General features: G+C 52.2%; 1 protein-coding gene across 12 annotated transcripts in view; it reads right to left on the bottom strand.

Annotated features, from left to right (window-relative positions):
* The window catches only part of MAP4 (microtubule associated protein 4), a 111,380-nt gene that overhangs the window by 14,894 nt on the left and 68,865 nt on the right, over positions 1 to 27,621 (bottom strand). For 9 of the 12 annotated variants that reach the window (XM_027905954.1, XM_027905953.1, XM_027905958.1 and 6 more), the window contains 5 exons: positions 8,299 to 8,399; positions 7,125 to 7,334; positions 5,406 to 5,577; positions 1,700 to 1,759; positions 952 to 1,259 (listed from right to left, as the gene is read on the bottom strand). In XM_027905954.1, the coding sequence (XP_027761755.1) occupies positions 952 to 1,259; positions 1,700 to 1,759; positions 5,406 to 5,577; positions 7,125 to 7,334; positions 8,299 to 8,399 (851 nt within the window). Of the gene's footprint in view, positions 1 to 951; positions 1,260 to 1,699; positions 1,760 to 5,405; positions 5,578 to 7,124; positions 7,335 to 8,298; positions 8,400 to 20,431; positions 22,427 to 27,621 lie in introns of those variants that run through there. The other 3 variants (XM_027905964.1, XM_027905965.1, XM_027905959.1) reach the window with 2 other exon arrangements.

The raw sequence follows: 27,621 nt of genomic DNA, 5'->3' as shown, positions 1-27,621 counted from the left end.
AACGTAAAAATCGAGTCCCTCAAGCTGACACAGGGAGGGCTGTACTGTGAGATCACCACTAGGACAGTCCTGACTGAGGGTAAATCCATGTGGTATTGATGCTGTCTGGGACACACAGCCAGCCCAGGAGTGCCCTTGACTCTCCTGTGCCTGGGAGGGACAGCATTGAGGTCCCAGCATGGAATGTGCTGCTCTGGCAGCCCGGGGAAGTTCAGTGCAGAGTTATTCAGCCCCACAGGCTGCAGCAAAGGGGGCAAATCCCTCTGGGTGGGAATTAAAGCCCTCTGAGTGCTGTTAACACCTCTGGTCAGGCCAAGGTGGGGGTTGTACAAGAGCTCATCAGGGTTTGATGATTATGCACAGCCACACTATTTAAACCTCAGAGAAGGCTGCAGGTCTGTCCCCAAACCTTCCTCATTCCCACAGGAGATATTCATGGCTTCACCAAAGTAATTTAGAGCACTAAGAGGCATTGAGAGCCCCAAGTTCTAGCTCTGTAAATGCCTTTTCAACACTAGCCTTTTCTGGTGGCCACCACGGGTGACCCAACCAGGCCCGTTCCGTGTTGGCTTCGGGCCTGTCAGACACGGGGAAGGTGCTGCGGGACTTGCTCCTGAATCCAGGTTTCCTTCACCCCAGAGCACTATTCCCCCCTCTGCACCATTCAGCAGGCTGGACTCCTCTGCTCCAAGGCCAAGGTTTGGAACACAGAGGAGATCTGGGGCGTTCAGCACCGAGTTTGTGTGTCGGGACGCACGGCAGGGAGACAGAGCCGGAGTCCCGGATTCCGGCAAACGCCGGCGGATTCCTTCTGACACTCCCGCCACCTGGTTCAAGCCAAGCCCAGAGCCCAGGGAGGAGCTCTGCAGAGGGTGAGTGAGGAGAGCAGCGAGGACACAGCCACCCAAAGCAGCGCAGAGCCCCCCCGGCGCGGCCCCGGCCCCGACTCACCTTCCCCCCGCCGGGCTGGTGCTTGATGTTGTCGGTGGAGCCGACCTTGGAGCGCACGTTCTTCAGGTCGGGGGCAGAGGCGCTGCTGCTGGGGCGGGGCGGCTTGGGCACCGAGCTGGGCTTGCTGGGGGCCTTGGCCGTGGTTTTTTTAGCGTCCGAGGAGGCGGTGGAGGCCGAGGGGGGTTTGGTTGCCTTGGGTTTGGGACGGCTGGCGGGCGCCCCCGGCACGCTGGGAGCGCTGGAGGAAGGAGTGGTGGCGCTGCTCTTGGTGGCGTTGCCAGCTGCGCTCCTGGGGCGGCTCGAGTCTGCTGCAGATGGCACGGGAATGGTGGAGGGGAGGGGGGAAACACGGGTCAGAGGCTGCTGGTGCCAACTCCCCCGGGGGCACAGCAGCCCAGCAGGGCTTGGGTTGCGAGGGCACCTTAAAGATCATCCAGTGCCACCCACCAGCCCAGGGTGCTCCAAGTCCTGCCCAACCTGGCCTGGGACGCTTCCTAGAGACCTACAGACACCTCCTCAGTGACTCCAGCCCCACATAAAGGGGATTTGAGTCAGAGTGAGGAAACGGCCCTGGCACAGCTGCCCAGGGCAGGGGTGGAGCCCCCATCCCTGGAGGGATTTAGAAGCTGCGTGGACGTGGCCCTTGGGGACATGGGGCAGTGCTGGGGGAACGATCAATGGCCTTGGAGGGTTTTTCCAAGCCTGATGATTCCATAAGTCCCTGATTAGAGGGAAACTGAGCAGTTACCTGATGGAGACTTTGCCAAGGTCTTCTTGGCCTCCGCCGGCTTCCCGTCGGTCTTGATTGCTGCCAACACAGAACACAGTGGTCAGGACTTCAGGGCAGGATCCACATGAAGCCTGGAATCACCCCCAAAATCAACTGCCCTGCTTGAAGCCCTGCCTGGATTCCTCCTCCTGATGGCAAAACCCACTTGGATTTTCCGGCCAACAGATCAGTTAATGTAAAAGGACCCTCATTCCACGAGGGAGCACACCTGGGGATGGGCTGCATTTTGTTTTTCCTTAAAATAACTTTCTCCATCTGACAGCACTCACTGAGACTATTTTAATCCTGCCCCACCTTTATTTCTTAAAAAACCCACCCCAAATAAACAAAAAAGCCTGGCAAAACACATTTCCTTTCTTTGCTCAACAGCAAAAGCAACCCCACATTTGCCCTTCTCTAACCTTGTTCTCAATGCCAGACCAGACCTACCCTGTGCCAATTTTCTTGCACAGAAGTTACTGCACATATTTTGGTCCCTATTTTAATTGTATAAACCCAAAAATCAATCCCTAAACTGAGCCAGGCCTTAGGGCAAAGCCCAACGATCATGACCTGATTACAGAGCACAGCCTAAACCAGGAATTCGTCCCTATTTCCCCAAGCAGATGAAAACCAACCACAAAACTGATCGAGGCAAAGATCGCGGACTGAAAAGTGGAAACAGAACTTTATTTTAAGGAGCTCTTTGATCATGAAATTGTAGGTTTTTAACTATCAGCGATGAGCAAGTTTGGGTAAAATCGGGTTTATTCCAATAGCCAAAGGAAGGCAACACTGAAAAGAAACAATAAATGGAAAAAAAAAATCATAGTTGGAGATTGTGAAAGCCCTCATTTTTTAATATTTAATTTCCATTAAGCCTCATATTTTTAGATAAACTCCAGCAGCTGGCAGGGTATTTATGGAATATCAATATGGAAAAGACCAAGGGAAAGAGGCAGATAACTACAGGCCAAGTTAGTCCGGATCATTCCACCCTGACTTTGCTAAAAGCACTCTATTAAACATCCCAGATAAGATTCCAGCTAATGGAGTGAAACCCATTTGGATAATTTAATAAGGCCTAAAGGAGAGATATATAATTAATACCAAACACTTCAAAAAAGGGCCTGTCAAACCAACCTAATTTCATTCCTCAAGACCACAACTTCGACTGGGGAAACTGTATGGACAGAACAGACTCAGCTTTCTATAAAAGGCAGAGGACTAATGTGTTTAATACAGAGAGAGAGGTTATTTCTGCTCATGTCAGTGGGGACACAAGTGCTGGGAGCCTCCTGCCTGTGGGACATGAGATGGTGAAAACCTGGAGAGCGATAAAGCTCCTGGGAAAACGGTCTGTAATGACAGGCAAGGACTGTGATCTTTGCCTGATGGGAAGGGCAGAGCGTGGCCTTGTACAAACATAACAGTCATTTCCACAGGGAGGGGAACAAAAAATTAAAAATTAAAAATCAAAATCTCGAGCCCCACGTGCCTCCCCTTTAGTGGAGAAGGTGACTGACATTTAACACCTGAAAAAGTGAAACTGCAGAATGTCAAACCAGTCTTTACACACAGCTTTGAACAACCTGACAGAATCACAGGCCAGTGTCTGTCTTCTGACTCGTGAGAAGCAAGTGCAGGTGTCCTGTTGAAAGAGCATCTTCAGCCAGAAGCAGCATTTTTAGCCATAAACTTATTCCCTGGCTCAGTGCTGTGCCAAGGTAAATTCATGGAATCACTGAGGCTGGAAAGGATCTTTAAGAGCATTGCATCCAACCATTCCCCAGCACTGCCAAGGCCACCACCGAGCCTTGTCCCTAAATGTCACACCCACAGGGCTTTTAAATCCCTCCAGGGATGGGGACTCCACCCCTGCCACTGATGGACAGCCCTTCCCAGGAGGAATTCTCCCAGGATCCAACCTGCCCCTCCCCTGGCACAGCTCGAGGCCGTTTCCCCTTGTCCTGTCCCTTGTTCCCTGGGAGCAGAGCCCAACCCCCTGGGCTCCCCCTTCCTCTAAAGGAGTTGATCAGAACTGGGATCAGAAGAGCTCCAGATCTCCCCCATGCCCATCTCTGCATCTTCCAGCAGCTGCAGCTGCTCCACCCAAACCCAGCCGTCGGTGTTTGACCCGCTGTGGTTCCCTCCACGCCCATCACACCCCTCACCCAGCACAGGACCCCCTTCCCCTGCCACTCCCGAGTCCCCCCTGCGTCTCCAGCTCCAGACAAGGCAGCTTTGCCTCCCTCTGGAGCTCCTCCAGCTGACCTCATCTCTCCCTCGCCCACCCAGTTCTGCCTGTGCTTTGGCACCATCCCACCGCCCTCGCCGGTGCCGGTGCCGCAGCCTCTTCCTCTGCACATCCTGCCTCTTGGAACAACCTTCCCGCAGCTCTGCATCGCTGACTCCGTCTCCTTTCAAATGTCACCAGCCAGCGCTCCTTTGTCTGCGCCTCAGTTTTGGAAGGGGGAATGAACTGAACTCATTAGAACGGAGTCCTCGCTCCCGGGCCGCGGTTTTGCCTCAGAGACCACACAAAATGAATTTTACAAGGACGGCCACGGGACCAGATGGGATACACGGCTCCTGGAGAGTTCAGCACTTCCTCTACGCTTGATTAATTATTATTTCCCCCCCCCCAGAGCATGAAGTCTGGGACGTCCAGCAAGCAATAAACCTCAAATAGTTCAAACATTACTATTTCTTTGGGAACGTTGGGTTAAGAATCCGAGCTTTGGGATTCACAGCCCAAACCAACCAACACGTATCGTTTTACACCTTTATTGGCAAATTTTGCCACTGGGGTCCAGTAATTTAAAAAGAGATCGTTTAACTCAAATTTTATCTGATGTTAAATCTCCTGAGCTCCATTAAAGTGAGTGAGAACATGTTTCCAAGAGGCTGAAACGCTGCTCGAGTTTCATGCTGAGCTCGTGGGAAGGTCCCTCCTCAGCAGCAGCAGCAGCAGCAGTGGGATACAGCCCTTTGGATGAAGCTGATGTGATCTCAGCTCCAAGTTCTTCCTGCACTGGTAAAAAGCCCTCAACTTCTGCTCAACCCTTTTTGGTTTTCGGAGGCACCGGTTCGGGTGTTTCAAGTACTCTCCTGCAGATTCGCTCTCCTGAGGTTTGATTTGCTTTTAGTGTTTATTCTGCTCCTGTGGCATAAGGCAGAGGCAGTTGCATCCCTTAAATTGCATTAAGCCTGGATCACACAGAGCTCATCCAAGCTGGCCTGGAGGGTCCTCTGGATTTGGGTTTGGAAGAGGAAGCCCTGGAGAGGAAAAGGTCTGAGCTACAGCCAGAGCCCAGAGGAGACCCCGGAGCTGCTCCCAGGGCTGGATCCCTCTGCTCTGGAGCCAGGCTGGGACAGCTGGGGGGGTTCCCCTGGAGAAGAGAAGGATCCAGGGAGACCTGAGAGCCCCTGGCAGGGCCTAAAGGGGCTCCAGGAGAGCTGGACAGCCCTTTCCCATGAAGAAATGTCCCCACTATCCAACCTGCCCCTCCCCTGGCACAGCCTGAGGCCGTTCCCTCTCCTCCTGTCCCTGTTCCCTGGGAGCAGAGCCCGTTCCCCCCGGCTCCCCCCTCCTGTCAGGGAGGTGTGGGGAGCAAAGGGTGCCACTCAGACCCACAGCCACGTGGGGAGGGGATCTCTGGCCGGGGGACAGGGGGACACTCACACGACGGCCTCTTGGGAGCGGCGGCCGCGGTGGTTTTGGCAGCGGGAGCTGCCGTGACCGGAGACGCTGCCGTTGTCTTGGGAGCAGCTGGGGAGCTCTTGGGAGGAGTTTTGGGAGTGGTGGAGGATGGAGGTTTGGAGCTCTTCTTCTCGGGGGGCTTCGCATCCGCAACCTGCAAGCGGAGAGCTGCCGTTAGGGCCGGTATCTCCCCCAAGAGAAGGGAAAGCACCACAGAAAACAGCTGAAATAAATAAACTGAAATGGCTTAAATTCTGAAGCACTTAAGCTTGGCACTGCCGAGGGGTTATAATGCAAATTAAAATATAATTAAGACGTGCAGAAGTGAGTGTGTGGAGTGGAGAACAGACCCCGTGGAGGAGCAGAGTCCACCCGGGGTTGGCCCAGCAATGACAGGGGGGAAGGAGGTTTGGATTTCCGGACAAAACGGAATATATCAGTCCACTGTCAACACTCCTGGGAGAGATCCCTGCCCTCCATGAGCAGGAATGCTTCCTGAGCTAAGCTGGAGTTTATTTAAACACTGGGGACGGGAGAGTTGGGTGTCTGTGGCTCATCCCTCACTTGGAAAACCATTTCCTGCCTGTCCCTTGTAAGTCACCTTTTTTGCAACTGCCCGGTGTCTGAAGCATGAAAACACTGAGTTGATGTGAGCAAACAAATCAGATGAGAGTCTGATTTTATCAGAAAAGGATTCAGAATGATGCAAAAACTCGAGCCAAACCAAAGATGCCGGCTCAGGGAAAAGCACAGATTTACACCTGGGCTTTCATACCCTCCCTGCTGCTTTTAGTGAGTTCTAAGAGACACTCAAATGCAGCTATTTAAGCTTAATATAGCAGAAATGGTGGCATTTAGCCATCAGTGAAGCTTCTGAAATAGATTTTAACATTCCCTTTTAAGCCTGAGTTCTACTATATAAGATCACAAGTTAACATGGGAAGATTCAAGGGACACCTCCCATTCCTAACATGTGGATTTCCTATTTCAGCTGCAGGATGAACACTAAGAACTGTCCATGAATCTCCTGTTCTTGGGGAGTTACAAATCCCCACCATTTCCCCAGCACAGAGGTGTTACCAGTTCTCTTTGTGCAGCTCTTGCAGTGACCAGGCATCGTAAGAAGACACCCAGTGGGAAACACTGGAGTGTTCAAATGGATTTGTTTCCCCTTGGTATGAATATCAAAGGTCTCCAATCACATTCTTGTCTGGATTTAAGAGTTTTATTGGGAAGAAAGTCATCCCTGTGAGGGTGGGCAGGCCCTGGCACAGGGTGGGCAGAGAAGCTGTGGCTGCCCCTGGATCCCTGGAAGTGTCCAAGGCCAGGTTGGACGGGGCTTGGAGCAACCTGGGCTGGTGGAAGGTGTCCCTGCCCATGGCAGGGGTGGAATGGATGATCTTTAAGGTTCCTTTCCACCCAAACCTTACTGGGATTCTGTGATTCATGTCAGGGAAATCACAGTAACACAGTCAAGTTTAATTGACCTCCGTGATGCCACAGTTCAGTGCCTGGGACCTGACGCCATCCATGGCTTCATGGAAGCTGCTCCCAAGAACCCTGCAGCTCCTACCACACTGAATCCCGATGCTGACCTTATCCCTCCCCTGGCTGGCACGGGAATTCTGCTCTGACTCCTGGGAAGAGCTGGCACTTCCCCACGCAAGCGAGCCCTGGGAGCTCCCCCACGCCGGTTCTTACCTTTGCTTTGGTCTCTTTTGCAGCTAAGGAGGAGGGACGTGTGGTGCTGGTGCCGGGGCGTTTGGCAGTGGCGGCTGCAGGACCTGCAGTCGGGCTCGTGGCTTTTTTGTTTGGGCCTGAGGTGGCCGAGCCCGGGCGCTTGGGGCTGGTGGTGGCCGAGGGCTTGGCCTTCGCTGCTGCCGGCTTTGGAGAGGAGGTGGATGCAGAGGGCTTTGGGTGGGGCCAGAAAGCAAAATCCGGGGTAAAACCAAAGGAATACAACAACAACAACAAAAAAATAGCGCATTGTGAACCAAAACACCGAGCTGCGAGAACGTAAGAGCGGCGTTTTAAAGGAAACAAATGATAACAACAATCAGCTTTCTGTTTTCTGAGCGCAACAGAGAGCCAAGCGCAGCAGCCGGGGGGGTGTCCTGCCACCCCATCCCAAAACGGCAGGATTTATTCCAGCAACATCAGAAGCAACAGAAGGAATGGCTGGTAAAGCTGGGATTAGTAATTGGGTGTTCCTGGCCTCCGGTCCTACGTGCAGGACGCAGGGCACGGCTTTCCAATTACGGGCACACACAGGGATTGCCGGCCCTAAATCCTCATCCGATCAACTCCCGCCATCACACGGCCCCTGCCCCGCAGGGCAGAGAGAGCTCCTGGCCCCCCAGCCCTCTGGGAATTTGGGGGTAGATTCTGGAGCTCCAGAGGGCAGAGAGAGCTCCCGGCCCCCCAGCCCTCTGGGAATTTGGGGGTGGATTCTGGAGCTCCCGAGGGCAGAGAGAGCTCCCGGCCCCCCAGCCCTCTGGGAATTTGGAGGTGGATTGTGGAACTCCCGAGGGCAGAGCTTTCTGCAGTGAGAGAGCCCCAGATCCCAAACAGGATCGCTCCGTGCCCACTGCAAGGCAAACAATTGTGATGCAAACAGCTCGGGAGTGTCTGTGCAGCAGCAGTTCATCCTCCACGTTCACTGCTCCTACACCAACCCCAAGCTCAGGTGAATAAACCTCTCCACACGCTTATCAAAGGCCCTTTCAGCCCTCTGGGACTGGATGGGCTTGGTTCAGGAAAAGGGTTCCCCAGTGGGGCTCAGAAAACAGAACCTGGGTCGGCACAGCTGAGGAAGCAGAAAAGCTGGCAAATAAAACCCATGGAAGCGGAGACACCGAACGTGGGACGGTCCTACCTTGGTCTTCTTCTCCGGGCTGGGAGGCAGCTCCTTGTTGGGAGGAGCTGTGATGTCGTTCCCTGTCACAGCTTCCACTGGTTTGGGCTCCTCTGGTTTCACTGGAGGGGAAGGAAGGGGCACTTTGTAAGTTTGAGCTTTTTTTAATAATATATATATATTTTTTTTAGTTTATTATCACTCAACACGGCAGCAGGAGGAGAGAGAAGTGAGACAGCTACAGGTTGGTATTTCAGGGAATTTTCCCCAAGCCCAGAATATCTGTAGGAAGAAAGATCTTCCCTGTAATGGGACAGGTTCATCCAGATGCCATTAGCATCCAGTTTCTCCTATTATTCCAGTGGGAAAAGCCAAACAGCAAATCTGCCCATCTTTCAAGCTATTAAAATTAATTCTTGGAATGTTAATGGCGAGGTTCTGACCTCTCCCAGGTTTTACACTATGACTTATCCTGAAGGGGGGTTCTGTTTCCAACTATCCCTATTGATAGGGCTGTTTCTTCTGGAACTTTCTTCTGCCCTCCATGAGCAGGGAGGGTTCCTGGCAGCCGAAGGGAGCCAGACTGACAATGAGAAAGGTCCCACAGGAAAATGGGAAATGGAGACCAGCCCTGGGAACAGCAGCAGGAGGACGTGGAGCTGCTGCAGAGAGTCCAGAGGAGGCCCCGGAGCTGCTCCCAGGGCTGGATCCCTCTGCTCTGGAGCCAGGCTGGGACAGCTGGGGGGGTTCACTGGAGAAGAGAAGGATCCAGGGAGACCTGAGAGCCCCTGGCAGGGCCTAAAGGGGCTCCAGGAGAGCTGGAGAGGGACTGGGGACAAGGCATGGAGGGACAGGACACAGGGAATGGCTTCCCACTGCCAGAGAGCTGGGAGAGATGGGATACTGGGAAGGAATTCCTGGCTGGGAAGGTGGGGAGGGACTGGCACAGTTGCCCAGAGAAGCTGTGGCTGCCCCATCCCCAGAAGTGCATCCCAGGACTTCCATAGAAGCAGGAACATGGAGCTGCTGTTCCAACACAGGTGGGTCCCACCTACCCTCGTTAGTGTGGAAATCCTTGTCCCACTTTCCCTACAAGTGGCTTTAAACCCCAATTCCCAGCGTGTTGCTGTGCAGCTGCACTGCTCTGGGCTCCCTTCCCCTGCAGCTCCCAGGGCTTTGGGATTTTCTGAAGGCACAAACAACCCTTCCCAAATTCCTGCATCCCCCCCCTGTCATCTGGGGGTTAAATTCAGGCGTTATCTGTGCTGGACAGGGCTTTTCATAACCACAAAAGCGACCGTACCGTGCCGAGGGCCCACCAGGGCACAGGGTGACAGCTCCAACAGTAAACAGGTTGTTTTCCACATCTTTCCAAAATTACTATTTATATTTCATGTTTTCTTGCTCGTCAGTTTTGACAGGAGCATCTCAGTTCTGGTACCAAGCAGCAAATAAAATCCACGCACCCTGGCACTGCTCCCCAGCACGGTTGGCTCTTGTTATTATTTATTTCCCTGACTCCAGGATAAGTTCAGGAGCCTTTTTTCCCTTGCATTGCATCAGCTTCTTCCTACCCATTTATCTTCCAGGTTTTGCAGCGCAGGGTTGAGCATCCTGGACACACAAAAAAGGCTTGGGAAGGTAAAAAACAAAAAGGAGCAAAATGTATGGGCTGGACATGGGTGTGATTCAAAATCTATATATTTATGGATATACAAAATATATTAATATACATTTATGTATACTCAAAATTCTGAAGAATTATCCGTGTTCACCTGGAAACCCCCCTGGTTTTGCAGCTAATCTGTACTGGCTCCTCTCTGCTTGGTTTCTCCCCTGCATTTCAATAATCCTTGACGTTCTCCCTCCTTTCACCTGTCAGTTCCTCCCACAGCAAGGCCAGAGGGAGCAGTTGTTGTCAGTGGTTCTGAACAACAACCTGCCATCCACTCCCTTCTCTCTGCTCCCAGGAATGGCTCCCCTGGAATCCTGCCAGTCTCAAATATCCCCGACATCAAGGTGCCCTTCCATCTGCTGGAATTCATCTTTCAGGTGCTGCCTGCCATTAATTATTTCAGCTAATTCAGCAGCAACACTAAACCTCTTGTTGATGATAAACCACAGCCTCCCCACCACGGATTCACTGGCTCAGGGAACGCTCCTCAAAACCCTCAGCTTCCAAAGGTTCAGGATTTCAACTCCAGCAGCTTCCACACTTCCTGAGCCAACCTGAATTTCAGGTGATTTCATGTTAATAGAAGGTGAATCAGAAACGGGGCAGGACAAGGGGAATGGCTTCCCACTGCCAGAGGATGGGGTAGGTGGGATATTGGGGAGCAATTCCTGGCTGGGGGGGTGGGCAGGCCCTGGCACAGGCTGCCCAGAGAAGCTGTGGCTGCCCCTGGATCCCTGGGAGTGTCCAAGGCCAGGTTGGAGCACCCTGGGATGGTGGGAGGTGTCCCTGCCCATGGCAGGGGTGGAGTGAGATAAGTTTTAAGGTCCCTTCCTAAATCCAAGCCATTTTGGGATTTTATGAATCTAGATGATGATGATGCTAATAATATTATTAATAATAACAATAATAATAATAAAAACAATAAACAACAGGAGAGCTGGGCAGGGAACTTCCCTCCTTCAGGGGCCACAACTCAGGCTCCTTCCCTCACAGCCTCTGACATCCCTGGGCACACAACCCTGTCCCCAGGGATTACAGAAGGATAGTTTGGGGTTTTGATATTCATTTGCCTCAATTTAAGTCCCAGCCCAATGTGCTCATCAGGACATTTGCTTTCATTCATGGTTTAATTACGGGGGTGTTCGCAGAGCACAGAACTGGGACCATTTCCTAGTTACAGGGAATATTAGGAGGAGCTGCCAAACCTTAATCAAATTTGTTCATTAGTCTGAAAGAATAATTTAAGGGACTTTTCAGTTTGCTTGTTCCCCCAAGCCTGGCAACAAAGCCCTGAAAGATATTTCCAAGGCATTTTGTTGGGAGCTGCAGCAGGGGCCGGGCTCCTCCTGCTCCTCGTGGTGCTCGGTGATGGGGAAAATCCAGCTGAGCTGAGTCAGCACCCAGAACTGAATCTCTCCTGAGGGAAAGGGGCTTGAAGGAGACAGGGAAGGACATTCCCATCTGGATCTCCCAGGATGACTCCAAGGCATAACCCTGCCATGGGGTACCTTCCCCTGCTGCTGCTCACTGCAAGGGGCACTGCCCTGCTGGCACATCCATCCCCATCCCAATTCCTCACCAGTCCTTACTCTCTGAACACGATTTTAATGGTGAAAATACAACTTTTTGGGGTGTCTCAGCTCACAATTCCACCAGGCACCTCTGCTGCACAATTTCTAAGAGCAACACTGGTGGAAATGATTTGTATCATTGGTGGGCAGGCCCTGGCACAGGTAGAATCCCAGAGAAGCTGTGGCTGCCCCTGGATCCCTGGGAGTGTCCAAGGCCAGGTTGGAGCAACCTGGGACAGTGGGAGGTGTCCCTGCCCATGGCAGGGGGTGGCACTGGGTGGGTTTTAAGGTCCCTTCCAACCCAAATCAGCCTGGAATTCCATATGTAAGTGCAGCAGAGAGAGCAAACTGGCCAGTTCTGAGAGAAAGACCAAAGGCACCTGTCCTGCCCACCCAAGATAATTGGTGTTTTCCGTGTTTTCCTTGGCAAAGTTTCTGCAGGAGGAGTTTGGCACTGGTGGGTCCAGCTTTGCTGTCACCCCAGAGCCTTCTCCTCTAAAAATCTGCTCAAATTCAGCAACAGTCACTGGGAAAATCCCACCCCAGAGTTGGACACTCTTGCTGGATGAACCCCTGGGCCAGCTCCTGCTGCTTCCCAGGCTGCACCCACACCATTCCCAGCCTACAACCAGCTCTTCCAGGTTCCTCTGGGGATGGAGCTGAGCAAACCAGGACCTACAGGAAGTTGCAGGTGGCAGAAACCAGATTCCTGCCCTGCAGCAGCCGTGCCAGAGCCCTCATGGCCAGGGCTGGCCACCCCAATCCTCCCCGAGCTGCAGGATTACACTGCCAGAAAGAAGCCAAAGCACCAAAAACTGCATTTGGCAAAGGCCCAGTGGAGCCAATGAGCTAAAAAGCCTAATTTTAAAATCAATTTGTCAGCAGAAAGCAGATCTTTGCTGTTGCTGGTTGAAGGACCCAGCACAGGAGACCGTGGGGGGGTCGGATCACACCAGAGTCACAGGGAGCAAGGCTCAGAATAAATAAGCAGTGGTGATTTTTCAGGCTAAATAGTGAAAATGGGATGATCTGTGCTAAAACTACACTCAGACAAATAAGATTTAGCTCCTTCTGATAAAGGGGAACAACAGCCTTCCTACAGATCTGAAAAATGATGGAAAATAGAACTCTGACGCGTGTCTTGTTTGAGCAGAGTGAGCCATAAAAAACCCACTAATGAGGAAATTTGTAATTCTGCCTCCAAGAGCCAAGTTTCAATAAACACTGTGACGCACACAAAGCATGTGGAGCAGGGACAGGCTCCAGAGAGGCAGCTCAGCCCCATTTGGGGGCATCAGCAGCCACCTGTAAGGAGAACAGTGGTGTCTGAGGAGACCCTTCACACGTTTTATCCTTCCACTCTTACTTCTCTGAACGCTGCCACTCCCTAGGTGGTTCCTACCAGAAGAAACAAAAGACATACAGCATGATATCAAGCCATTAAACGGGTGATGTGAGGGTTTTAAGAGTATAACTTTCCCCCAAAAAGACCAGACAGAAGAACAGCCACTTCATCAGCTGCAGGAAAGCCCAGAGGGAGTCTCTCTCGTTCAGCACCAGCACAGCTCACAAGAGCGGCATCCCAAGGAGCTGGTCCAGTCCTGGAAGGGACACACATGGCCCTGGAGCCACCTGAGCTGCTCCCACGTGGACCTGAGTGGGGGGTTAAAGCGTTGCAGTCCAAGGGACTCGGTGTTACAGCCCAACAGAGGAGGGAGCCCACGACGTCCACCTCTCATCCACTGGGTTCTTGAAGGCAAATCCTCATTATAAATAACTGTAAACAGCCTTCCTAGACATAAGGAGGAAAAAACACCCATCCCACTCCTCCAAAATGATCTCTCCTCCCCATCCTGTGACCTCCAGTATGGAAACAACCTTCCTGTCCAGCAGCTTTGCAGCCCATGCAGCCATTCCACACTGGAATGACAGGAGCAGGCAGGGTGGAAGGGATGTCTGGGGGTCACTGAGCCCAGTCCCACACTCCAGTTATACCAGATCTCTCAGGGTTTATTCAGTCATGCTCTGAGCACCCTCCAAGGGTGGAGATTCCACATCTTGGGGCTTCTCCCCCAGCACCTCATGGTAATGAAAGGTACCATCTCCCAGCTCACAAATTCCTGGCAGAAGATGTTTTACAGCCTCGCTGTGAATCCCTCACAAGTCACCCAGCGCCGTTTGCTTTCATCTGCTGCTGCTATTTTTGTTTGATGACCCACATTCTTATTCTGGAAAAACAGAACTGTCTTCTCTTGTTCACAACTCATGTCATTGATGACTCCATGGACAGCAGCACAACCTCCTCCCTCTCCACCCCTCCCTTCCAGGCTACAGGGCTGGAGTTTCTTTGGCCCTTCCCTGGATGAGAGCCTCCAACATGATGTTTTATTTACCATATTTCTAATTATACACAGCCTTTTTGAGGCAGATTGCGGATTGACACATCGTGCTCAAATGCAAGCACGTGGAATCCTGCAGTCATGGAATGGTTTGGATCAGAGGAGACCTTAAAGCTCACCCAGTGCCACCCCCTACCATGGGCAGGGACACCTTCCACCAGCCCAGGCTGCTCCAACCTGGCCTTGGACACTCCCAGGGATCCAGGGGCAGCCACAGCTTCTCTGGGCAACCTGTGCCAGGGCCTGCCCACCCTCCCAGCCAGACACTCCCTCCCAATATCTCACCTGAATTTCCCCTCCTTCACTTTGAAAGGATTTATATACTGATATATTTTTTTCTATTTTGTTCTCCCTATCTTTCTGAATTCCTTGAACTCCACTTGTTGAAGGAAAGCCACACAAAAGCATCCTTATGCCACCTCCATCCTATGAAAGCAGTGCAGAAGCAAACCCTGCAGGGTCCCAGTTCTGTGAGGTGATGCTGGAACCCTGGAGAGAGCAAACACAAACCTTCAGCCTCCCTGAGCCCTGAATTCACCCTCAGTTTGTGTAACAGCTCCTGGGAAAGCTGCTGCTGGGTGTGAAAAAACACCAAACAGGCACCAGACCCGAAAGGTTTTTACTCTTTGTGTTCCCTGAAGGAGTACAATGAGAAAAAAAGCACTTACAAAAACGCCCCCACGAGGATCTTTTTCAACTTAAACCCTGCACTGGTTTATAAATCCCAGCACTCAGCAGAAATGTGTGCGGGTATTCATCGAAACACCAAGCAGCAGCTCAACCAAGGAGAAGCATTCCCAAAAATCCATCCTCTGTGCCAGAAGGAACAGGTGGAGACCCCAGCAGAACACATTCTGGGCTTGGAACAGCCCAGGAAAATAGAACAAGTCCTTCAGTTTTCCGGCCCCGAGGTGAGCAGGAGCCCATGAAGCTCAAGGACGGCAGTCACAGCTGCGATGTTTGCAGGAGTGCTGCATCCCTTCTCCCCACCCAGAGGGTGGTGGCACTGAACAGGGCAGTGGGCACAGCCCCGAGGCTGCCAGAGCTCCAGGAGGGTTTGGACAACGCTCTGAGGGACAGGGGGGGATTGTTGGGGTGTCGTGCAGGGCCAGGGGTTTGGACTCCACCCTTTTCCAGCTCAGGATATTCTGTGACTCCTTTCTCCCCTTTATTAGAGCGTTTCTGTGGGTACCTGAGCCTGTCTCACCTCAGCCCTCTCCTGTCCCTCTGGGTGAGGTTCCTGTCCCTGTCCCCAGGCCTGAGTTTCACCTGCCGTGCCCCCGGGGCTGATCCTTGGCTCGGTCACCGAAGGGGACCCGCAGCTGCCTCCCAACGTGCACGAGGGCAGGCACTCATCCCCCAGATCCCCACCAGGGATATTCAGCAGGCTAAGCTGAACTAAAACATCATTCAATGAAACAGCTCCATAATTCTCATCGGGATTAGAGTCATCAGCTGAAAATCCATTAAGAGAAATAGATTAAGCAATAAGGCAATGACCATCTTTATCTTTACTCTCCCTCCTGAACGTAAACAACCTCAGAAACAAACCCAGCCCGTGCTGGGGAGCCACGGGCTCCTTCTTCTTCCTCCATCACCACCCCGACTGGTGTGCTTCACCCCATCAATCACCCCCAGAAAAAGCCTGTCTGTTTAAGGCAAAAATATGTACAAATACAAGAAATCCCCGTTGGAGCAGAAACACAACCCTGAGCTGCTTCCTCCCCTCCAGAAAAGGCTAAATAAAACATCTCCTGCTTGACCCAAATACGGAGCAGCTCAGCATTTTATCTGGCACCACATGCAGCTCAATCAACATGTACAGTTTTCCTCGTTATCCAGAACTGAGGAATAAACCAGATGTCTCGTAAACCCAAGGCTCCAGTCTGGTTAAGATTCTATTTTTTCCCCAGCAAGGGAAATCCTAAATCAGAACTTGTTCTTCCAGAACAACCCACAGTACTTTCTCCATGTTTATCTCACAGGGCATGAACTGAAACCAAACAGCTGTTTCAAGTAACACCTCCCCATCAGACTGAAACCACCAGCAAAACCACAGCGGGAACCGAAGCTGTTTCACATGGATGTCAGGAGGGAGCAGGGAAGAAACTGCCTGAATTTGTATTTCAGTCTGTCCCTAAAGCTGCTGTGAAACCTCTGAGAGTTTGGGCAGTGCTTGGGCCAGGGGACACCTGGGGTATTGCCACAGAATTCAGAGAAACCCAGACTGGTTTGGGTGGGAAGGGACCTTAAAGCCCATCCCATTCCACCCCCTGCCATGGGCAGGAACACCTTCCACTGGCCCAGGTTGCTCCAAGCCCTGTCCAACCTGGCCTTGGACACTTCCAGGGATCCAGGGGCAGCCACAGCTTCTCTGAGCAACCTGTGCCAGGGCCTGACCACCCTCACAGCCAGGAATTCCTTCCCAATATCCAACCTAAATTTATCCTCTTTCAGCTTAAAGCCATTGCCCCTTGTCCTGCCCCTCCAGGCCCTTGTCCAAAGTCCCTCTCCAGTTTTTCAGTATCTGAAGGGATACAGCTGCTCCTCCACGCTGCTCAAGATGCAAAATAACACCAATCCTGTCCCAGGACACTCAAACACAAAGATGTCACTGAGGACACAACCAGTCCAAGCTCAGGTTGTTGTGTCTCACCCAATTCCACCCTGGCACAGCAGCTGGGCTGAGGGTCCTTCCAGCCCTCCCATCAGCTCACACACCCCTGGCCTTGGGCCTGCAGCCCAGCAGCTTATACACCTTTATATCCCACAGGACCCACCCACAGAAATTCCCCTTTTCCAAGCCCTGCCACGCTTGGCACCTCCAGTTTGCAGCAGGAACTCCCAGGGGTGAGCAATGCACGGCCTTGGCCAACCTATTCCTGCTGCTGAACATCTCCTTGTTCCCCTCATCTCCACCCCCAGAGGATGAAGGATGTGCTGTGGAACACTGCTTTGAAGGTTGTGTCCCTCAAAAACCCAGCGGTTTTGCCAGTTTTGGGATGGCAGGGGATATGGAACCAGGGACCCACCTGACTGGTTTAAGGATTACAGGACTTCCAGCATCAGCTTTAAACTCAGCCCCTGAGAAATACAACACTCATTTCACATTTAAGGTTGAACACACACACACCAAGTAAGACAACTTTAACTGGTGCAAACCTGGGGCCACAGGCTCTCACAGCCTCAGAGTCTGTATTTACCTAAACCACAAAGTGTTCTGCTAAAAAAACAAAACAACCCTGCAGGAGAGTCAGGAGTTACACTGGACTCTGCTTTATGGATCATAAAAAAATCGGAGCGGGAAACCCAAGATGAATTTCTGATGCCCACACTCAGCTGGGGGGTGACAGAGGGGACAGGTCCAACCTGTGGGGTCCAGCAGAGCCCGGAATTCCTGGTGCTGCAGAGCAGAAAATATTTCCAGGGAATGCCAAGAGGATGGGAAGAGGCAGAGGGTGGAGGGGGTGGTGAAGGACGGCGCTTACAGCGAGGTACAAATAAAGGTGCACAACTCACACACAGCTCACCCCCAACAGGAATCAAACCAAAGCTGTCCTGAGAGCTGCCAACAGCCTGGGGACAACCTGCAGGGCCAGGGCAAGTCCTGGGCTCAGCTCTGAGCAGGACTAATCTGCAGCAGGACCTCCTGGCTTAAAATACCTGTCATGAGGTTTGACTGGGAACACCTTTTTAGGCTGAAATTAAACCAAATGTGCCATCACTGCACGAGCTTTAAGGCCCCTCTGGACCCAAAGCACCCCAGGATTCTGTGATGCCACTAATACCCAACTACCTGCAAGAAGGAAGTGTTTTATGTGCAATTCTAGGCCACCTTAAAAAAGCAAGAGTAGCAGGTGTTGAGGGAAAAACTCCCCAACCCTGGGGAGGGGTAGAACCAGGGAAGTGTGCTTTAGGTGGAGATAACACTCCAGTGATTGGAATCAGGTTGGAATCAATTCTTTAAAGAATTTTCAGGATGAAAAAAGTGTCAAAATTTGTTACTCCAGATGGAATTGGCAAGTTCAGAATGAACAGCCAAAACAGGCAGAAAAAGACAGGAATTAGCATAAAGCAGGAAAAGCCTCTTTGTATCAGATAAAATGGATCCAAAATTGGCCATTTTGGACACGTTGCCTCAGGACTGGATGGAGACCTGGAAGGTGAAAGTCAGGACTGAGGCAGCAGAAGCTGCTGAGGATACCGGGGGTAACTGAGCCCAGAATAAATGCAAAGGAAAAGTTTAGCATCAGCTCCAACTTCCAGGCAGCACTACCTGCTTGGGGGAGTTATTTTTGCTATAACCACCTCTCTGCTGATCAACAGGACAAAAAACAGTCAGCATGGAAAGTCTGAAAGCTTTGCAGAAACGTCTGAGGAACCTCTCCCTGGTTCCTCCTGCATTCCAGAAACCCTCTCCTAACTGCACATATAGAAAGCAAAGAAAATATTTATTTGCATTCATTGCTTTGTTTGCTTCCAGGAGAAGACAAATCCAGAGAAAATTTAAGGGTGAAAAATTAAAGAGAGGCGAAAAGAAGTTACAGTTCTCTGATATTCATGGCCAGGAGGGTCCCTGAGTCGTGACCATACCAGCACACTCAGACCTGTGGTCACAAGGACAGGAACAAGCTTTTAAAATACAGATAGTGAGAGCAAAATGTGAAGCCCAAATGCTAAAAGAAACCCTTGGCAATAGGAGTGAGCCATCTGCCAAACCCAGCCCAGGCACAGCACTCGGAGCGCTCCCATCTCCCCGTGACCTTTCCATCGCTGACGCTCAGCCCCGCTGGGGAAAACACATCCATCCCCTTCAGAGGAGCCCTCCAATGTTCTTCTGACTTAAACATCCCACAGACCTGTGTTCTGAAGCAGCTGCCTCCTGAGCTGGACAGAATTCACCAGCCAAGCCAAGCTGGGGTTCCTGCTTGCCCAAAATGTGAACCCTGTGGCTGGTTTGCCCCCCTGCAGGTAAACCTCAGGGGGGAACAGGGCTTGGAGCAACCTGGGCTAGCGGGAGGTGGAACAAGATGAGCTTCAGGGTCCCTTCCAACCCAAACCCTTCTGGGATTGTGGGATGAGACACGCTGGCACTTCAGGGAGGGGAGTTTTGTACTGCCCAAACCTTGTTCTACAGCTCTCCAACCACGAGGCCTGGAAAATGAAACACCTTAGAGAAATGATGAGAGAGAAGGAAAACTCTAACTGGGCCCGGGGAGTGCTCAGTGACAGCTGGATGAAGGATGGTGAGCAGAGGCCGGCGTGGGCAGCGGGAGCCGCCTGAGTGACCATGGGGTGTCACTCACACACCACAGAACCAGCACAGAACTAATCCACGGGCAGCACAGACTGCCCTTCCCCTGCTCAGCTCAGCAGCCCAAATTCAGCCTTTTGGAGCTCCACCTGCCCGTTTTGGAGCTCCACCTGCCCGGCACAGCCCTCCCCACACCGGTGTTTTGCTCTCCCCTCTCTCCACCAGGCATCATCATTTCCATTTAACACCAGCCCTCTGAGGCAAATCCTCTGAGGGTTTAGCAAACCAGCCACAAAAGGAGCCATTGGATGCAAAAACCCTTCATGCAAATCTTTTGTCTTTATCCCCTGACACATTCCCTTTCCTCTCCCTGTGCAAAGCTCCCCTTAATGCGGGCGACAGACAAAGCACAAACACACCATCCTCGCATCCAAAATCTGGGAGAAAAGCAGGTTTATTGCTGGCTGAAGCTGGCAAGAGGGACAGGGATGTTGTTCCAGGCGGGAGAACAAAGATTAACTACTACTCTCACAGATTTTAAATCCGGGAAGAGTGAGCTCATGCATCACAGCACCATTGAAACAACAACCCCACCGAACACAACAAGCTGCTATTGACCCTCGGGATGGGAAAAGCTCCGCCGAAACGGGGGGGGGGTTTGGGAAAGAGGTTCCAGAAAGCGGCGGGGAAATTCCGCTTTGAATTTCAGCACAGGGACGAGCTTAACTCTGTAAATCACTGCACCCATCGCTCCCGCTGCTCCCCTCGCACAGAAATCCCAGAAAGGTGCCAAGGGCTTAGGGGAAAAGCACAATTCGCAGATTTTTTTGGCGCGGGCTGAAAGGTTCGAAGTTTGATATGGCCCTGCTTCGAACAAAACAGCTTGTGATCAGAGGGTACCGCTGCTCCCGGGGGCTGTGGCGGGACGGTACCCAAAGGAGACCAACGTGGCTCCCCGTGGATGCCACGGATTTGAGATCTATCCGTCAGGTCTGGGGTCCCAACAAGCAGCTGACAGCCGGTGCTGCAACAGATGCCGTGCAGCCAGCCAGGCAGTAAATTGTCACGTTCCCCCTCCATTTTTATCTATCTGAAAATCCAGCCTTTGTTGCGGCTCCCGGCGCGGCGCGGGGACCGTGCCGCTCTCCCGGGCACCCCGAGCCGCCCACCCTCCGCCTCCGGGCTCTAAAGTCACTCAGCTGCTTCCCAGCTCCTGCCTGCTCACTGCCCAGGGAGGTAAAAATTAGTAACATACCATCACGTGGTAAATCTCCTTGCTTGGGAGCCGGGGAGCTCTGCACATTGCTGACCTGGATTTCTTTCCTTTCCGGAGGAGCCGTTTTGCCGGGTTCCATCTCGGCGCCTTTGCCTTTGGGAGAGTCGAAGCCCCCGGCGGCTCCATCGGTGGCATTTCTCTTCTCCTTCTTCCCCGCCGCCTCCTCCCTCTCTTTGTCCTGGCTGCCGAGTTCAGGGATTTGCTCCAGCTTGCTCTGGTAGACGCTCGGGCTGCCCAGCTCCTTCTTCCCCGAGTTGCTGCCGCCACCGTTCCACTCCTCTCTCTTCTTGGCCGCCGGCTCCTCGGCTGGCAGGGGCTGGTGCTGCTGCTTCCCGTCCAGGCTGGGCAGCCCCGCTCGGCTCTGCTCGGTGCCCGGGCTGCAGACAGACGTTTGCTCCTCTGCCACGGTCATTGACCTCTTCATCGGGGCGCTCGGCTTCCTGGCCGTGGGGCTGGAGCTCTGGGTCAGGCTGCTATTAGGAGAGAGCAGCCCAGTGGCGACGTCTTCTCTAAGCACCGGCTCAGGGTATTTATCGGCCAGGTTAAGGGTTAGGGGCACCGACAAGTGAGAGCACTCTGACATCGCACGCCTCATCGCCTTCCTTTGGTGGGCAGCCCTGTCCAGGAAACTGCCTTCATCCTCACAGCCCAGCCTGTCCTCCATCTCCTCCTCCAGCTCGGCGCCGTTGTTGAAGTAACTACTTTTGGAGTCATCCTGGGCGAGCTCCACCGTGGTCCTCGGAGGGTCTGCTTTGGGTGCCGGTGAGGAAGGGGAGAACCCGCTCTGCCCGTAGCTGTCATTCACCACCCCAATTACACAATAGCTGGGGGCTCCATCTTTTTTCACGGCTGCTTCGTTGGACCCCGAATCCTTAGGCAGGACAGGGTGGAAATTGGGGTTCCAGACGCTGATTTCCTGCTCCTTCATGTATTTGCCGGGATCGCTCTCCGACACGGACAGATGGGGCAGGTTTGGCTCCGGCTGGCACTTGGTCTCCACCCCAGCCTTACCGACTGCTTTCTCCTGATCGGTGATGGCTTCATTTTTCCCCAGCCCGGGACCGGGTTTTTCGGCTCCCGCCTGTCCCACGTGAAAATCTGTCGTTTTGGGGTTCGCAAAGTTCCCTTCCGCAGAGGGAAACGTGTCAGAAATCAGAGACCAGCTCTCAAGGTGACCTGCAGCCGCCTGGTATTTTTTGCCTTGCACCTCGATTTCTCTTTTGTCTTTCTGAGCTATTTTTAGCTCTTTGTCGAGTTTCCCCTCGAAGAAGCAGAGCTTGTCCTCGTCCGTGAATCCGGCGTTCTTAACGAGCCCGTCCTTAATCGGTCCCCCCGAGTTTACATTCAAGCCAATCTCGTTAAGCTTCCCCTCGGTCCTCTGCCACTCGAACTCGGTTTTGCCGAAGTCTTTCGGGGACTCCATGCGGTGGAAGGCTTCTGAGAAGCTCTCGCCGCCCTTGCCCTTGCCCAGCTGGCTGTACTCGGAGAGCGGCTGCTTGTTGGACAGGGACATCTCGGCTGGCTCCGCGTCCTCGGGCGGCTGGAGCGGCGATGGAGCTGCCGAGCTCCGGCTGCCGGCGCCGCTGACGACACAACGTGCCCCCTGTATTCATGACAAAACTCCTTCCTCCCCACCCCCTGCGCCGTCGCCTTCATTTGCTGCAGTCAGCCGCTAGTTCAAAAGAAAACGGGCAGGTCCGTTCCCTTTGTGGGAGAGCCGAGGAATTCGCTCCGGACACTCGCGCGCCCGGCCCTGGGCACCGGCTGGGGGGGGGTTAACCACCTCGGGGAAAGGGGTTTTCTGGCAGAAGTGCCTGGGGGGTTGTTACACATTTGGGGGAGCACCCCCATTTCCTTTTGCTCTGTCCAACTCTGCTGTGATCGATGCTTTGATCAGGTTAATTCCCGCGCTGAGCCACTCCAGGAACGCGCAGGGAGCGAGGTCAGCAATTCTGCCCGCAAACAAACCCAAAACACAACCCCCCCCCAGCCCAGCCCCGAACACCACAGCACAGAATGACCTCTTTCAGCACAAGGCCTTTGTTTTCCCTGAATTTTAATATATTCTTTTGGAGTCAACAGTGATCACAAGTCCTGCTGTAATGAGGATTTCACAATTCACAACCCGGGTCGCTCCTGCGAGCGGGAGGACAAAGCTGAAAAGGATGGAATGAGACATGTTTGGAAAGGCCTTGGACACTGCAAGCTTGATATTAATTTTTTTTTTAATGGGAACATATCTTACAATATTTTTAGCTGATTTAAAGATCCCACATATCTGTGTTTTGAAACAGCTGCCTCTTGAGCCCGACAGAATTCTCCAGCCACGCCAAAACCGGGTCCCAGTTGCCCAAAACATGAATTTCATTGCCAGTTTTCCTGGTTGCAGACAGATTTTTTTTTTTTTTCTGTCACACTTAATTGACCCCCAGGATTGCTCATTTTGTGATGACCTGTCCCAGACCAGCCTCGACACGTCTGGCATCCACTACTGGGTCTCTGCTCCCAGCACCTCCACGAGGCTTTTCCAACCAGGAGCCTTGACTTGGTCACTGTTCCCCTGGTTAAACTGGCCTGGGGATGGCTTGGAAACCGCATCAGCACCGAACTGCAGATTCATCTTTTATTCTTAAGTGCCTGATGCAGATTAATCCTTGACTAAGGCACATTTTCCTCTCTGAGCCAGGGTCACAGCCCATCGACCGTCACGGATATCGATACGTTCCACTCGGGGAGAAAATGTTGTCCTCAGAGCTGATGGAAAAGGCCTCCCCTGCTCCAGCTGAACTGAGAGAAATGTATTTTTATCCCCAGAGCCTGCAAGTTCCTCTACGCCCCCTGAATTGAACCTGCTGTGAGAAATGCTACAATCCACACATTTATCTGCTTGTATTTAAGCTCTGGATTTAAGGCAGTGCTATATTTAAAAACAATGACTAAGGAACTGTAAGTTAGATGAATCTTTCCTGACAGCCTCTAATTAACCAGAATAGTTCCACCCACAACCTTCACTTCTCGAAGAACCTCAATGATTTTTCTCTGCTCTAAAACACTCAGAGGTGTCTTGCTGGTGGAAAATGGGCTCTCAGCTCACGGCTTGTGTTCTCCCTCCTCGCTGATGTGGGACTAATGTTTGCAAGCACTTGCTCACTCTGAAAGTACTTGTTCTGCTCCCCAGACTGGCAGACCTGGGAGTCTCTAATCCTGTGTAATTACTGTTATTCCTCCACCACTGAGTCAATCCAAACCAAGAGTTTTTTTTACAGGAAATCTCAATCCATCAGAGATCCCTTAAAGCGCTTCCCCAGGAGCGAGGGCAGGTCTGGAGAGCTCTCTGAAACCACCCAGGGGCTTTCTATTTGATTTTTTTTTTTGTTTCTATCATTTTAAGAGAGAAGAAAACCCTCTTTGATTTTGGGGCTGGTACCTCAGAGCCTGGGACCAGGGAAGGGATCTGCATCACTGAAAGAAATGCCTGACTCACAGTGACCACGTGCAGCCAGGAAGAGCCACCACTGCTGCTTTATTAAATCACATTTGTTAATGCAGGAAATGAACCATATTCAATACCTGGGCTCCTCAGAAGCAAAAGGATGCTTAGCCATGAAAAATCTCTAAAGTCATCTAATATTTAATCTCTCAGAACATTAAGGGAGGTAATGCAGAGTTCACTCACTGAGAGCTTTTCAACGTGCCCACAGCACGCCGTTCCCAGATTCCCCTCAGTGCCAGAGCCCCAGCCTCCACCTGCCACCAGATTAATTTTTTTAACCTAAATTCACTAATTTTCTGCTCCTGGAGCTGTGCTGTGGTGGTTGAGCTTCCAGCAAGGCCAGGAACAGCCACTCCCAAGCCTTGACCAGCTGCCCTCACACCTTTGGGCCCAGTTGTTCCTTTGGATTCTTACAAACCCTACATTTTCTGAAGAATTAAAGAGGAAATTAGTCAGTGAAGATAAGACAGAAAGGGTGGGAGGATGTTAACAACAAAGAGATCTCGAAAAGCAACTCAGATGATAAAGGGCTCCCACTGAAGCAGAGCTGGGTTGGAAGGGTGACTTAGACACCCTGAAAATAAAGCCCAACCACTGCTTTTATCCTCAGCTCAACTTTGAGGAAGATTTCACACTCCTCTAACACCAAATGTGGGATCTCACAGTCCTTTGGGCTCTCCCCCATCTCTCAGGTCAGACAGGAGCAGTGAAATCGTTATGAGTTCTGGTAAATCAGGCCCTGGTCGAGCTCCTGGACACGGAGCTTCACCCGCTGCCTGAAGCTTCTCACACCCTCGCCGTGGTGAGACAGGGCCTGTTTCGTGGGGAGGAAGGGCACGTTTTCCCTGTTCACATCCTCTTATCATCATTACAGCCTGTCTCTTCCCGCAGGTCCAGCTGACACAAACCAGCCTGTCAGCGACGCCGAGCACGCTCAGCCCAGATCACCCCAGTGGTTCATCTGAGCCGCTCAGACCTGCCCTGGTGCTTTTACTGTCTCCCTGAACAGGATCGTTTTCCAAGGGCAGACATCCCCACAGGATCCCTGTGCCCTTCCCTGGCCTGGGCCAGGTGGAGCAGGGCCGTGCCAGTCCCCGGAGCGGGCAGATCACTACACCCCACGTCACCGCTAATGCCCAATCTGAGCGCTCCCAGCCTCGGCAGATGAATCAGCCTAGTGCTTCTATTTTTGCTTCGCTCCTGAAGCTATTACTTATCCCTGCTAATGCCTCTGATTTCTTCTCCTTTAATCTACCCCGATCGTTGCCGCGCAGCCTCTCGCGCCGGTTTCTACGGCAACATCACTTTCCAGGATGCCGAGCTCCTCCCTGCCAGCAGCGGCCACGTGATCCCTAATTAAGAGTTATTCCCAATAACAGCGATCAGACCCAGCAGAACCACGAGGACACGCTCTGTGTGGGATTTACACACTCACTGGGCTGGCTGTTCACACACTCTGAGTGCTGTGCTGCTCAGAGTGCAAAACCAGCCTGACGCTCCTGCTGAGCTCACGCTTCCCTTCATCCCACACTCTGGAAGAAAGCAGGCTGAAGGATAAAGCTGGGATGTTTAGGAACTCTCACCACCATCAGAACTATGCACTGCAGGCTTAACATTTCACAGGTGTGGAGTTGTACAGTCCTTAAGCAGTGTCATGTTTTATAGGACGGGTCATTTACACATCAAATCCCGCTGTAGAATTTACATGTAATACACTAAAAATCAGGGATCAGCCAAAACCAGACTTAAAACACACTCAAGAGTGTTTCCAACTCAAATTATTACCAGTATTTAGTTATTGTAGGAGTGGAAAGCAAAAAGGGGCAAAGCAAACTCCACTGAACGATGCACAAGCCACGAGCTGGCAACATCAGCCAAGAAAGATGAGACTTGGAATTCAGATTTCCCTGGAAGTTAAACTGCACCACTAAGGAGATGTGGTCAGGAGTCTCAACCACGCAGAATGTGCAGCCAGAAAAGTGCAAGTATTTCAATCCCAGCTTTTCTTGAAAATCTGAGTGTCAAGGACGAGCAGGAATAGGAAGTAAAGGAAGGGAATAAAACCTGGAAGGATGGCCAAGGATGGTGGTGCCAAGCTCAAAGTGAGAGCTGGGCACGAGACCATCCAGCTGGAGAGAAACCAAGTGTGGATGTAAAATAGCACAAAACCAACTGGGGAAAAATGTGGGCATATGGAGTGGGACACGGCTGGTCTGGGCAAGCCTTAAATGAGCAGACTCAGAGCCCTGGGACAGGACAAGGAGGGGGGGTTGGATGGGATATTGGGAAGGAATTCCCGGCTGGGAGGGTGGGCAGGCCCTGGCACAGGTTGGGCAGAGAAGCTGTGGCTGCCCCTGGATCCCTGGAAGTGTCCAAGGCCAGGTTGGAGCAACCTGGGCTGGTGGAAGGTGTCCCTGCCCATGGCAGGGGTGGCACTGGAGGAGGTTTAAGGTCCCTTCCAGCACAAACCATTCCATGAATCTGCTGGATCAGTGCAAACAGGCCTCTGAGCACCTGGAATCAGCGAGCTGCACCTCTGGGAAAGTGTGCTGTGAGCTCAGCTTAGGGACAGCACCCATACCTCACCCAAACCTTCTGTTCAAGCTGAATCAAAGACCCCCACCAGGGAAAAACGTAGGGGGAAAGCTGGGAATGGCAGAGTTCTCCTCCTAAATACACCTAACACTGGCAGAACTGCCTGGTGACACTGTCTGGGCTTCTGTTCCCTCACATTCCTAACTGGGGCAATTAGCAGGTCTTTAATTAAGGAGCAGGCTGCACTGTGATGACATTCCCACCCTTTCAGAAGCACTGGCACAAGCACCCCTGTTATTGAGGTTCTTGATGATGACCCCAGGTAAGAGGCTGCAGTTACACAGTGTTCAGTGTTCACTCAGCCCATTTATTCCCACCAGACAAACCCAATTACAGTTTGGGGTCCCCCAGGAGAGCTCCAGACACGACAGGAATGAAAGGTTGCTGTGGGAATGCTGAACCCACTTAACATAAAGGAAACCAGTCAGGAGAAGAAAGGATTTACAGCAAGGGCTTCGTTGTGGCTGTAAAAGCAAAGCAAATCCTGTCATTAAACAAGGATGGGGATTTCTTGCTTTTAAATGTATTTTATTTACACACAAGGGATCCAGATGTTGAGAAATCTGCCCTGCATTCCAGAGGGGGGCTGTGGCAACGGGTTGCACCACAGCCTGGCATCGGCCAGGGATGGATGGATGGATGGGAGATCCAGGAAAAGAGGGATCTGAGGATGAGATGACCACTTCAATAGGCCCCTTCAGCCCAAATTTAGGGGGATAATTCATGACTAGAACACAAGGAGTTGTGCAATGAGCTCTGTGCCCACAGCCTTTGGCACCGGAGCGTCGCTGTCACACACACGAGATGGCCCCTGGCTGAACAGATTATACAAATCAAAATCCATAAGAGGATACAGCCCCCAAAACACTGAAACAAATTGATTTCTTTTTTTAAAATGGGCTATTCTCTGAGGACAGACTGGAGGAAAAAAAATATCTTTTGCAAGGCTGCATGTGGGCACACAGCTCGGGGAGCAGAGGCAGAGGATGTCGGCAGCAAAGAGGAATCAAAGGTCCAACCCCGGCTGAGTGAAAACCTTCCACCATTTCCTCCCTCAGACATTCCCCCTCCCAGCCCTGCA

Source organism: Empidonax traillii, unplaced genomic scaffold (assembly GCF_003031625.1).
Source record: "Empidonax traillii isolate 1590-97213 ecotype Southwest subspecies unplaced genomic scaffold, ASM303162v1 scaffold1224:size237778, whole genome shotgun sequence".
NCBI lineage: Eukaryota > Metazoa > Chordata > Aves > Passeriformes > Tyrannidae > Empidonax > Empidonax traillii.
Note: the sequence above shows the minus strand (reverse complement) of the source record. Positions and strands in the feature narration are given on the sequence as shown.